We start from the raw sequence: 13,343 nt of genomic DNA, 5'->3' as shown, positions 1-13,343 counted from the left end.
CAAAGGATAGGAATAGCTGTATTTATAGTTTATGTAGTATTGTAGGTGTGAATAATATTTTACAGAAATGCAATGACAGGTCTCTGATTGTAAAATAGACCTAACTCAGCAACATATGAAAAAAGCTGGGTTACAGGTGCATGAAGGTAACAACAGTGAAAGGTAACAAGATAAGAAACATACTGGCTGTGTCTTCATGTGCTGCTGCTTCTGGAAGATCCCTGTAGGCCGCAGGTCTGCATGTGTATTCTGGAATCCAGAAGAGCTTCTTCAGAACTTCGAACCACGTGCCCATATAAGAATGAGGAGTGGGAAATTTACACGCCTCATTATCATCTGCTTCCAGAAGAAGCAGCACATGAAGACACAGCCATTATATATAATTAAGTTATATTTAAGAGAATCTAACAAGGTTTGGTGACTGTTACAAATGAAGTCTGGCATGAAGCTTAGCTGACATAGAAAGAGAAACGTTACCTTCCTAATTTGTGCTTCCGTAGTTTACAAGATGGCTTTTCAACAAAGATATGATATGACACATTTCCAAGACTGTACTATAAATTCCTAAATTGAGGCTCTGTAAAAAACATGTTGCTACCATACGTATTTCTGCATGAAATGAAATGTGTCCGTTAATTGGATTGTTTTATGGGAGAAAGATGGTAGAAATATATTTCAGTTCTGCTTTATTCTCTTACACTACTGCTCCTGTATTTAATCAGCTCTCTTTAAAAAAAGCTACAATCAAAAGTTAGAAAATTCTCATAAGTAAATCTCCAAGACCTTACATCAACATTTATCTAGAAAATAAAGTTATATAGTGACAATATGGTATTCTATCATCCTCTTCCTCATCACCTTTTCCTTTAATCTTCCCCTGTAACCAAATCACTTCCTGATATCACATCCTACCTTCAGGGGAGCAGACAGCTGGAATGTCAGAGAGGATAACTAATGCCGCTGATACCAATTTACTGCCATTCTCTGACAGCATCTGAGGTTTTCCAGCTTCAACTGCAGGGCTACCAGTTACTTTAGGGTTAAGTTGGGGGAGCTGCCTCACTAGAATGCAAACACACAACTCCAGCGTGGCAAAGACTAATGACTTTCCAGGAACCAGTCCTCCTGTGTCTTTGCCTTCTCCAAATTCTGGCAGGGTCTCCTTCTCTGCAGCACCATCATCAACTATAACGAAAAGAATAAATACGGAGGACATTAAGCATGTAGTTTTTTTTGGTTGACAGACATTTACTTCTTGAAGTTTTTCCATACCAGAAGGAGCTAATTTTGTGGTACTCAATTTTAGTGCAGCACAGAGTTAAAAGTTCTGTTAGAGGGACAACAGTAGTTTGAAATAAAATTTATAAGGATGGACTTACCTCAAGTGCATGTGGCAGGTCTTCGTCTGTCCAGCAGGAGACAGAGATACTGCTCCGCTTAGAGCTCTTTGAGTTACAAGGGAGGGGGAAAAGGGATGGATTTACTTAAGTAAAGCAAAGGGAAGAATAGGAAGAGGCCAGGCAAGCTGGGAGCTCTGACTGCCATGTACACAAGGGAGAGAATATTTATATCTCTATGCATTCCAGAAGAAACTTTTGCTCCCACTCATCACTGCAGCAATTGAATGTCCTCACTGAGCATGTTCCAGCCCCTCACAGCTTCTATGTGAAATCAAACTGTGCATGTGTCCCAGACAGAATAACTGCATGTACTCCACCCTCAGGCTACAGAGGCATAGCTGGGCTATCCCAGGAAACTGGACTTGATGACTCCTCTTGAAGTCCCTTCCAGTTTAGTCTATGATTCCTATAGAATTGCTGGTCCTGGCTGTGTGGGCAGCAGTGGGGCCTGAGCACTGGAACTGAGAGCAGGGGGCTTCTCTCCACTCTGCTTTCAATTACCTCCCTGCTGGTACTTAGGGAGCACAGAGAAGTAAGCCACCCTGTGAAGTGGGGACAAGATCTGGATCGGAGGGATGGTATGGAATAGGTTGGAACAAAGCACCCAGTGAGAATTGGGTTGGAAGGAAGGGGAAAACAGAAACTATCTAATTATTGGGGGTAGTGATAGTAGGAGTGACTGGGCATGGAGACTGGAGGAACGACAGCTGTGACAAGCTGAGGAAGGAGACGGGAACAGTGAGGGATAGATATGGGGAGTGTGCACTGGGGGAATTAAACCAATTTTACAAGGAATTCTGGGAGACCACTAAGAATAGCTGGAAAAAGAGACTAGGACACAGAGTCAGTGAGGATGGAACTTGGGCCAAGGGGAGTAGAAGGATAGGGCCTAAGACTGGACCAGGAGCCCAAGAACAGGGACTGGCAGCCAGTGGAGTAAACAGGATTGGAGGAAGAGCAATCAGAACAAGCAAGAGGAAAAATGAGAGCAGGTTGGCAATATGACTGGAACTGAACCTCAGATGACAAAACCAGGAATTGCTAGGCAAGATGACTGGAAGAATGGGACTATGATGAGGAGCCCAAGGAATGAGACAAGAGTAAGACAGAGACAAGTCTGTGGGGAGGAGGAGGAGGAACAACAACAGTAGTAGGCACTGACACCATTAGAGAGTGCTCTCCTTCAGAGCATGGAATGGAACCCAAGACTCCTGAATCCCTCTGCTGCCAGCATTGTAACTATGAAGCCCACATGTGAGCTGCACCCCATCCTCCACTAGTATAGTCCAGGGCGCAGATGCAGTTTCTCTGTTGATTTATAGAGATCTTTAAGGTGGATCTCAAGGTTCAACCTTGATGATGAACCACCCACAGTAGAAGACAATACCATGTAATAGAATAACGACTTTTTAAAACACCTCAGAAATTATACGCAACAGACTCCTAAAATCATCCAAGTAGCAAAATCAGAACTATTAGGTAAAGAAATGCCTGTAGTGAGGAATGTGCATGTAATCTGGATTTGGGCCCCGTGCACAAGCACTATGATAGAGTGTTTAGGCCAATGGTGATATTTTTCTCCAGTATTTTTTGCTCATTCAGTGCAGAGGATAGCCCTACTCAGTCAATCTGTGGAACTCCCTGCCAGAGGATGTTGGGAAGACCACGACTTGAACAGGGTTCAAAAAAGAGCTAGATTAATTCATGAAGAATAGGTCAATTAATGGGTATTAGTCAGGATGGGTAGAAGACATGTCCTTAGCCTCTGTTTGTCAGAAGCTGGCAATGGGTGAAAGGAGAGGAAACACTTGACGATTACCTGCTCTGTTCACTCCTATGTGGCACCTGGCATTGGCCACTGTCAGAAGACATGGCCCTTGGGTCTGACCCAATATGGCTGTTCTTATGTATGGGATATATCTAATGCAGGAGAAAATGCTTAATTTAACAGCTGTATTCAATGGTTTTAGGAGCTGGATGAGTAACTCGATCACTTAAAAACCTCTGCTTTATACTGTCACACTAGAAAAAAGCGAATGCTCCTGTATTACCATTTCACAACTGGCCTACTTTGTCTTGTGAGGCCTGATTTTCTAAAGTAGCCAGTATCTTTAGCTCCCAGTGAAGTCAATGAGATTAGTGACGTCTTATGATTGTTGACAAATAAAGCCACTAATTTATGAATCATGGACAAAATAAGTTTGGTTGGAGAAAGTTTATGTAGTATACAGTAGAACAGCACAATTTATACCTTCGGCACTTCTCCGCTTCTCTCTCACATGTTCTTGAGCTGCAAAAAGAATCCGTCGAACTACTTCAAGAGTGGCAAGCTGAATATCAGGTGACTCTCTGGTTAGTATCAGTCGATGGAGAATATTCAACAACTCCACACCAAGCTCCTGTAGGAAGAGAAATATTCAAAGTCTCGATATTCAAATCCATTTACTTATTACCCACAGATTCAGTAGTCCAATGTAAAGGTATGCTATGCTTTGAAAATGTAACAGCTACATACAGTGAACATAAAACAGCAGCTTGGACTTTATAATACTCTATGCTGAACTTTTATTCATCTCAGAGTGAGACGAGATAAAAAAGACACTTCAAAGTACCCACATGGTATCATTGTATTTACTTCCTAGCTCCAGACTTTCCTTTCTATGTCTTTCCATATAATGTCTTCAAAATACCTATGCAGACTGCACCTAGACAGCCCATCCCACTGAGTCATTGCTTAAGATATGAGTAAAAAGTCATTTCTGACAAGCAGATAGGCGGTCAACTTTGTAAATATAAAACTCTAGGCAGAGGCTATACATTTTTGTCAGAGCCTTGTGAACAGTACTCTCATTGCATTTATTTGCTCATTTCTATTTAGGGGTTGCTGAAAAATCTTTAGTTTTTCTCTTCTGAGCTAATGTTTTTGCCAAAGTCCAGATGCATAACACATTAATTTTGTCACCTCAGGTATCTGACATCTAAAATGAAACTGTTTCACTGCATAAAATAACAATGTTTGGAATGTAAAATCTGAAGTTCTAGGTGAGGTCAATGTACAACACACTCAGAGAGACCTAAAAGGTCTCAGGAGCTACAAGAGGCAGAGAAAAAATTAACTGTGTTCCTTTACTATCAGTATGACAGAATAGCAAACTAAAAATCCATGAGATTCAAGGACAGCCGAGAGATGTAAGCGATTCCAGACACTGTCATGATACCCTGGAATTCAAGCTCATCCTTTTTAAACTAGCATGTACCTGATCACCACCTATTTTAGACCTAGGCCAAGGAACATCAAGAAATGCTTCCAGAGCATGTAGGCAAGCGGTAATGTTCTCCATTGCTGCATCTGACCGAGGTGAGCAGAGGAATTCCACGCTAATGCCTGTAAAGAGGAGGAGAAAACAAGAAATAAGCTTTTTTTGGCAAACAAAGTAATTTTGTAAATCAAGAGAAACACAGTGCCAATGTGCTGATCAGACATGCAAATAGCACAGATATTTTTTATACAGGGTGAACCTCTCTAGTTTGGGACTCTCTGAACCAGCAACATATGTTGTCCAGTATCATCAGGTGGTCCAGTGTTGTAGCTCTCAAAGGGGAAAAACAGGCATAATAGGACCACAAATGTGGCTGGATCAGAGATCTGGCAGACTGCAGCCAGAGCCCTGGGGCTGGCAGCTAGTGGCTAGGAGCAGAGCTCAGTGGCCAGGCTGGAAGCTAGAGACTGACTAAGGCTGGGAGTGGAGTCAGAAAGGCAGCCTGGCAGCCAAAAGCCCATCCCATCCAGGGCCAGCAGCAGAGCCCTAGGGCTGGCAGCAGAGAACCCCGCAGCTACAGACAGAAAGCTGGAGCCAGGCAACTGATGGTGGTGGCTGATGGCCAGGAGCAGAGCCAGAGTCCAGCAGCAGAGGGGCTGACTCTGACCTCTCTTGATTGGACAAATACTCTGGTTTGGGACCAGTGAGGTCCTGAAGGTGCTGGACCAGAGAGGTCCAACATGTATTTCCAAGTGCCTAAGTAAATTAATCTTCAGTTGTAAACATTTTGGGTAGGGACCTGTTACAACAATCAGGCTTGTAACTTTTTGCCTGTTTGGGAATTAACCACAAAAAGCAGGTTAAGTTATTTTTAACAAACTATGCTTAATAGGTACAAAAGGCCAGATCTAAACATCTGAATTAGTTCAAACATAGAGGCCCTTTGCTACCACTCAAGGGCTATGTTGAGATTATGCTTGTTAAACAAAAAAAGTTTGGGTCCAGAAATTACCAAACCAAATTTGGGGTGTCAGAAACTAGGCCTAACTGATGAACAAAATAAGAGAAGGGACTGACTCACACATCACTCCCTTTTTGTGTCATTGAAGAAAGACTTTAGGGTGAAGTATAGAAGAGATGGAAGCCACTGGTGCGGGTGTCATCATCATGATTGCCACCTACACTGTTTCCTGGGACACTGGATCTTTTTAATATTGTTTAATGATAGACAGTGACTGTGTTATGCTAATATGTTTGGACCCCTTTATAATAATTAGCTTCAAAAAATCACAGAAATAGAAGATGTAAATGCTGAAATCTGGGTCCGATAATAATAAGGAAAATTCTTGAAAGCCCCTCACAGAATTTTTGCCTTAGTATGAAATTGAGAACCTTGAATGCAGCATGTGCATTCCTGACATACTGAGTTACATGACAGGAGAAATTTACAGTGAAACTGCAATAACTGTTTAAAAACTCAAATGGTACCTGAGACTTACTATTTTAATTTCACAAAAAGGCTGAAGTTTTTAGCTAATTATGTATTTACCATCCACACCTCGTGAGATATATGTGGCAAAGAAATCTAGATTAACCCCAGGCCAGCTAACCTGAGACCTGAAGGAAACAACCAGCAGAGCTGACAGCCAGTGTGGGCCCTAAGGGCAAGATATGGGGGGAACTGGATCCACATCCCCAGAAGGGGCAGGGCTTTGGACAGTCAGCCCTTAGTGCCACCCAGACTGCAGTGCTGACCTCACCCCCAGACCTCAAAGCAGCACAGTGACGCTCCAATGGCAATTCAAAGGGGTCCAGATCACAAAAGCAGTGACAGCACCAAGGAGCTCCAGGCCCTTTTAAATCACCTCAGGTGCCTCAGGATAACTGCCCCCTTTGACCTCTCCACCCCAGGGCAGCAGGCCTGGAAAAGAGAAAATTCCCCATTAAACCTCCAGTAACGAGCCTTATGTTTTGTGGGATTAAACAATACCTTATTTAAAACTTTGCATCCTATTGTCAAGCTAATGGAACCAGTTTAATTCCACAATAACGCTAATCAAGTGGGTAGTGTCACCTTGTATTTACACTGCTGTAACCAAACTTGAATATGCTCCTAAGCTTGAAGCAGAAGCAGTAGTACGTTTATGGGCATAGCAGTGAGTTGGCATGTGTTCTGCTTACCGTGCATAGGAAACTTTTTCCTAGAATAATCAAAGACAAGAAGCAATTCTGTCCCCAAGGTACAAACCAATTCTTGCCATAGGTACTTCCATCGTATCAATTATTAACAAACACAATTAAGAGCAGACAACCAAATCATTAGAGTGTCAGTTACAGTATTACTTATACTAAAATGACTGTTTAGAATTTTAAATACAGCTAGATTACATGTGCATCAAACCAACCCAAGATAAGATGAAATCTGTCAGTATTCACATCTTCTGGAGATTTCACTGCAGCCCTGGACGTAGAATCTTGACACATTGTAGTTGGGGTGACAGGCCTGGAGAGATTAGTTACCCCTTCATCTGCATCAGCCACAAGAAAACCTGTGCTAGTGAGCCATAGTGCTGTAGCATAAAGAATTAAAGCCCAACAGTTGTGGTAGTGTGGCCTAGCATTTTCAATTGTCTCTGCAGTATAGAATGCTCCACCTACAAAAAAAAGAACAGAATTTTAAATAATGTGACTATTTTCAGCTGTAAATCGTCTCTCTCACAGGTTTGAGATTCTTTTCTGTTATTAGTGCTTTGTAACATTTCATTGCATTTCTTAATTCTTTAACAATGAGAGTTGACCTAGGGGATTGTGGTTGATAAATAACATTATTAATAAAAAATTTAGACTCAAGTACATTTCTTCAAGACTTTTAAATTCATTTCATCTTAAAAATATACTATTTTTCCATCCCAGAGAAATCTCTATCCTAAAATACAATAATTGATTTTGTGGTAAATAGCTGAAAAATTATAATATGCTCTTTCAGCCTCAGATACATCTTATTTTGTGAAAAAGTACGTACTGAGAGTTGCAACAATTCTGTTATGATATTATAAAGCATGCACACGCAAATTATATCTAAAATGAATAAAAATACATAGTTGCCTTCATACCTTCAACCGGAAGTTGAGAAGCATATTCTGAAGGCAAAGTTAGTAGAGCAAAATCTTGAAGTGCAGCAAGCCAGAGTTTGCTTAGAGTCCCAAGATCTGCCTGGACTAGGTCCAGAAGTCCATTGGCTGATGAAGTTAAATCTCCATGGCTTTCATCTGTAGAGTCTGTGGTCTTCGAAATTTGCTTCTGCGTGTCACTTTGGTTTTTTTCTCTTTCAACAGCAACTATGTAAACCTATTCAAAGATTGTGACAGAGCAACAGTCACGCCTTTTAATATCAGAAAGATTTACTGACTCTGATTTCCTGAATGACACAACCCATAAAGATTTCTTAAATCAATTTCTGCTTCAGGTCTAATATCAATTAGGACACCTCTGCTAGCAAAATGCCCGCTCCTGACTTAAAGATGACCACTCATGGAGAATCTATCATGATCCTTGAAGTGGTTCCAATTGTCACTGACTCACACTATTAGAAATCTTCATTTGTTTCTAGTCTGAAATGAACTTCCAATTTATGGATCATTCTATATCTTTGCTAGATCTAAGGGCCTTCAAAATATCAAATACCCCTCTGAAACCACCACCCCCACTCATGCATCTGATGAAGCGGTCTTTGCCCACGAAAACTTATGCTCCAAAATATGTTAGTCTATAAGGTGCCACAAGACTTCTTGTTGTTCTGTTCTGAAAAATGTTCCATGACTGAAATTTTACAACTTCCCTAGGCAATATTGGTCTGGTGCATAACCATCCTCATGGTTAGGACGTTTTTCTTAATGTCCTTCTTGCTCTTTGTAACAATCTTTTATATACTTGAAAAAGGTTATCATGTCCCTTCTCAGTCTTCTCTTCTGCACACAAAACAAACCCAATTTTTTCAATCTTCGCAGTTTTCTGACATTTTTTCCAGTGTGGACACCAGAAGTGAACACAGCATTTGAGTAATGGTCTTGATAATCCAATGTATCCTTGCTTCTACTCAACGTTCCCCTGCTTATTCACCCAAAGATTGAATTTACTGCTAGCTACAGTGCAGCATTGAAGTTCATGATCAAGGGTCGGCAACCTGCGGCTCCAGAGCCGCAAGCAGCTTTTTAAGGAATCACTTGCAGCTCTGGGTGCTACCGCTGCTGACTCCTCTTGCGGCTCCCTGCCCTGCCATGCTGAAATAATGGAACTAAGTTTAATTGGTTTAATGGCCGGAAGGAGGTATCTGGCCGTTAAACCAACTCAATTTAGTTCCATCAATTCAGTGTGGCAGGGCAGGGAGCCATGCGCACTGTAGGCGAGGAAAGTTAGCAGGAGAGGTGGGCAGAGGGGCAGCTCAGTCTGCCGCTGCCAGAACTGAGCAGCCCGCTGAGGAGATGGGACAGAGGGAAAGAACAGTGGCAGCACATGCGCAGATGGAGGAACTCATCACTAAAGACATATTAATTCTGGGTTTGGGGCTGACATAAATTAATCTGGGGATGACAGGGCATGTTTGGGGTGGAGACGAGTTAAGTCTGGGGTTGCAGGGGAGCAGTATGGGGTTAAGAGGAGTTAAGCTTGGGAATGGGAGGGCAGGTTTGGGGCTGGAAGGGGTTAAGACTGGGGTGGAGGGGGTGAAAGTAAATTAAAGTTTCCAATAGGTATAAATCCATTGGGTGTGGTTTGATGTTATTTATTAAAGGACTGTCTCATATTCACATGCATTGAGGCTCTTTAAGTACTGATTTTGCAACTGAATTTGAAAAAATGGCTACTCTTATTTTGGTTGTAGACCTTTGCTCATATTCAGTTGGGTATTTACTATTACCCCTAAATCCTTTTCAGTATCATTGCATTGCAGGGCACAGTCACCCATTTTGTCAGTGTGATATATATTTATTCGGAGCTGTACAAAAACGTTGTTCAAACGATGTCACCTTACCAACTGACTGAGATCATGTGCATAAGGTAATACTGCCTAACTCAACTTGCAGACAGTTGCATAATGAGAAATGTGTGTTTCGCCTACAGAGGCTACCTGTGATAAAATTAAATGTCAATTACATTCACAACTTCACTAGTCAACAATGTACATTCAACACAGATAACAGTGGGGAACCATAAATATTCAAGCCAGCGCAATTTAAAACTGACACTGAATCAGTACAGATTTATATGTACAACGAAAGCTGCTTGCTACTCATTTTGTTATGCATTACAAAGTAAGCTACAGATGAAGAACAAGTCTACTACTTTATTATGGTTCTTTATGATCACGGTTAATTTTCATTTTAAAGTATGTTTTACTGTTATCACAAGCTGGTTGTACAGGTTTAGTTGTGTGTAAATTTAGGAGAAAATAGCAAACTTGTAACCACTGTAATTTTCATAAAATTATTCCAGTATGCCTGAAAGAGCAGCTCAGTGCTCTCATCTTACAGCTGCCAACAGTCCCATCGTAAATCTAATTAACTAACCTCTGCCCAAGCTTTGAGCACAGCCAATATCTCCATCGTTGAAGCACTTTCGTTGTACAACTGACTTTGTGCTTCTTTTCCCGCTTGTACTTTGGTCAAGGATGATATGAGCAACTGATGAACCCTTCGAAGGTCACTGAAGTCACTGACTACACCACTTGCTATCCAGGCACTGCAAACCTAGCAACGTATAACAGAAAGTGTGACCATGTGAAAAAAACATAATTTAGACAGTTCAGTTTCAGCTGTAAAATTATTAAAAACCTTTTTTCCCCCCAGATAAAGATAGTTAAGTCTAAAACTAAAAACAATGTTACGCTGAAATAACGTTAAGGATCACTAATTTAGTGACAAAATGTGGTGGATGTCATAATTATCCTCTCCCCGACCAAAAAAAAAAAGATTCAAAGTTTAAAGTTACCTTTAAATCAAATTATGGTGAAATATGAAATGCACAATTAAGCCAATTATGTAATTCTTCCTTTTTACTATGTAATTATAACTAACGGATAGCCATGTTTGTAGTTCCAGAAGAAACTGAGCATTAAGGACATTTGGTTTTTACTCTTACCGTCTTTTCTCCTAGTATTGAAAAGTTTTTATGATTAACTCTGTGTACCTTAGTTTTCTGGGTTTGCAATGCTGTTTTTCCTGAAATAATTATAAATCCAAATAATTTTTTTACCCCTAAGTTACTGATCAGCCTCATTTAGGTCTCAATTGGAGTAGTGTGTCCAGTTCTGTGCACTACATTTCAAGAAAGATGTGGAGAAACTGGAGAAGGTCCAGAGAAGAGCAACAAGAATGATTAAAGGCCTAGAAAACATGAGCTATCAAGGAAGACTGAAAGAACTGGGCTTGTTTAGTTTGGAAAAGAGAAGACTTGAACGGGACATGAGAGTAGTTTTCAAGTACCTGAAAAAGGATTATAAGGAGGAGGGAGAAAAATTGTTCTCCTTGGCCTCTAAGGATAGGACAAGGAGCAATGGGCTTAAACGGCAGCAAGGGAGGTTTGGGTTGGACATTAGGAAAAACTTTCTTACCATCAGGGTGGTTAAACACTGGAATAAATTGCCTAGGGATGTTCTGGAATTTCCATCACTGGAAATACTTAAGAGCAGGTTAGACAGACATCTATGGGGGATAGTGTAGACAGTGGTTGGGCCGGCAGTGAGGGCAGGGGACTAGACTCGACAACCTCTTGAGGTCCCTTCTGGTTCTAGTGTCTATGATTCTATGATAAAATTTAACTTTAATTTAACAAAATTTTAATCTGTGTGATACAAGAAGTAATTCTTCCTCCCAACTCTGGGCTGATTAGGCCTCAACTGGAGTATTGTGTCCATTCCTGAGCCCCACATTTCAGGAAAGGTGAGGACAAGTTAGAGAAAGTCTAGAGAAAAGCAACAAAACGTTTCAAGGTCTAGGAAATATGATGTATGAAACAAGAGTGAAAAAAACCTAGGTATGTGCAGTTTTGAAAACAGAAGACAGAGGGAACAGGATAGCCATTTTCAAGTGTCTAAAAAGTTGCTACAAGGACAAGGGAAAAAGTGGTTCTTCACTTCTGAGGACAGGACAAGAAGCCCTGGGCTTCAACTGCAGCAAGCGAGGGCTAGAGTTGACATTAGGAAACACATCCTATCAGGGTAGTTAAGCACTGGAATAAATTCCATTGCAAGGCTGTAGAATCTTCATCTTTGAACATTTTTAAGAGGTTAGATAAATACCTATGAGAGAGAGTGCAGAGATAATGGTTAGTCCTGTCAAAACTAGATAACCTCTTGAGGTTCCTTCCAGTCCTATTTATGCTAGATGCCTCATGTAAAGTGTCATTGGAAAAGTTATGATCTGCTATTTGTAGGCACATATCATTTTTCTATCTGAAGTTATAAATACTATGTATCCACACTTTAATGTAGTTAAACGTGGGTTGCACCCATTAGAAAAGAGGTTTTCAGTCTAGATAGCTGGTTGGGAAGGCCCAATACAGGACAATGAGCCATTAGGGAAACAACAGACTTTAGGAGAAGCGTATCTCCCAGCTGTTGAGCCTTCCTGAGAACACTCCCAACAGCTTGTAAATAGTGGCTACTGTGACTCTACAAGGATACGTGACCTGGACACATGATTCTGGACTCCCTCTTGAGGTGTCTGTATATTTCCACAAACTGGTCTGAGAACAAAGTTTTGAAACAAAGGACCCCCACCGTATGCAAAAGTTATATAAGGCAGAAAGATGATCATCTGTTGTTCGTTCCTCATATAAGAAAACTTCTGGAAACACCTGAGTAACAAAGACTGAATTGGGGAAGTGCTGGACTAAGCTAAAGGGATTACTAGCCTGTGTGAAAGACCAGGGGATTCCAAATTGTAAAACCAGTGCAGCTTACAGCTTAAGAATCTGAAATATGCATAGATCACCAGTCAGGGTGCGAATTTGCTTATTTACATCCTATTTTTCTGCCATTTTAGATTTAGTTTGCATTTGTGTTTATTTACTAGGTCCATCTGCTTTGATGTCACTTACAAACTTACAAATACTGAAAATATATCTTTTGTAGTTAATAGATTTATTTTATGTTGTAACCTAGTATGTTTGGAGTGAAGTGCAAGAGAATCTTAGCTCAGATAGGCTGTTGCATATTCCTTTCCACACTGGGGAACACGTGAACTCCATGAGCTTATGCTGCACAGTTTCCTGTGCGGTACAAGACAGTATAACTTTGGGTTTATGTTCCAGTGGGGGTTCATGCACGGGAAGCTGAGAAATACCTTGTCTTTAGTCTTTCTACTGGTGGTTCATGCTGTAGCTGGTCAGAGAGCCTGCCTGTAACTGCATCTGGGTGTGTCTCTACCTGTATGAAATCTGGTGAAAGGGTAAAACTGAAAGTGAGGCTGCAGCTTGTCACAGCAGCCAAGTATAATGAGCCCAAGTCCGAGGGCTCAGTGACATTCCAGAACCAGGAAGCACCGGGTGAGGGGTGGGGCGAAGGACCCATCATAGGTATTTCTAACGGTCTGAAAACAAGTAGTATCAACCTTAAATGTTTTACAGACAGATTCACCAGTACGCTCTATTTACTGTGCCCACCCAAGTGGCTGTGCAAGCCAGCCAG

The 13,343-nt window shown here is 41.2% G+C and overlaps 1 protein-coding gene across 7 annotated transcripts in view; it reads right to left on the bottom strand.

Annotated features, from left to right (window-relative positions):
• Nucleotides 1-13,343, bottom strand: part of HEATR5A (HEAT repeat containing 5A) — a 110,698-nt gene that overhangs the window by 9,901 nt on the left and 87,454 nt on the right. For all 7 annotated transcript variants that reach the window (XM_074996887.1, XM_074996893.1, XM_074996892.1 and 4 more), the window contains 6 exons: nt 10,225-10,404; nt 7,774-8,008; nt 7,066-7,314; nt 4,658-4,785; nt 3,652-3,799; nt 913-1,185 (listed from right to left, as the gene is read on the bottom strand). In XM_074996887.1, the coding sequence (XP_074852988.1) occupies nt 913-1,185; nt 3,652-3,799; nt 4,658-4,785; nt 7,066-7,314; nt 7,774-8,008; nt 10,225-10,404 (1,213 nt within the window). The remainder of the gene's footprint in view (nt 1-912; nt 1,186-3,651; nt 3,800-4,657; nt 4,786-7,065; nt 7,315-7,773; nt 8,009-10,224; nt 10,405-13,343) is intronic.

This window comes from Carettochelys insculpta, chromosome 6, assembly GCF_033958435.1.
Source record: "Carettochelys insculpta isolate YL-2023 chromosome 6, ASM3395843v1, whole genome shotgun sequence".
NCBI lineage: Eukaryota > Metazoa > Chordata > Testudines > Carettochelyidae > Carettochelys > Carettochelys insculpta.
The sequence above is the reverse complement of the archived record's forward strand: the minus strand, read 5'-3'. Positions and strand labels throughout refer to the sequence as shown.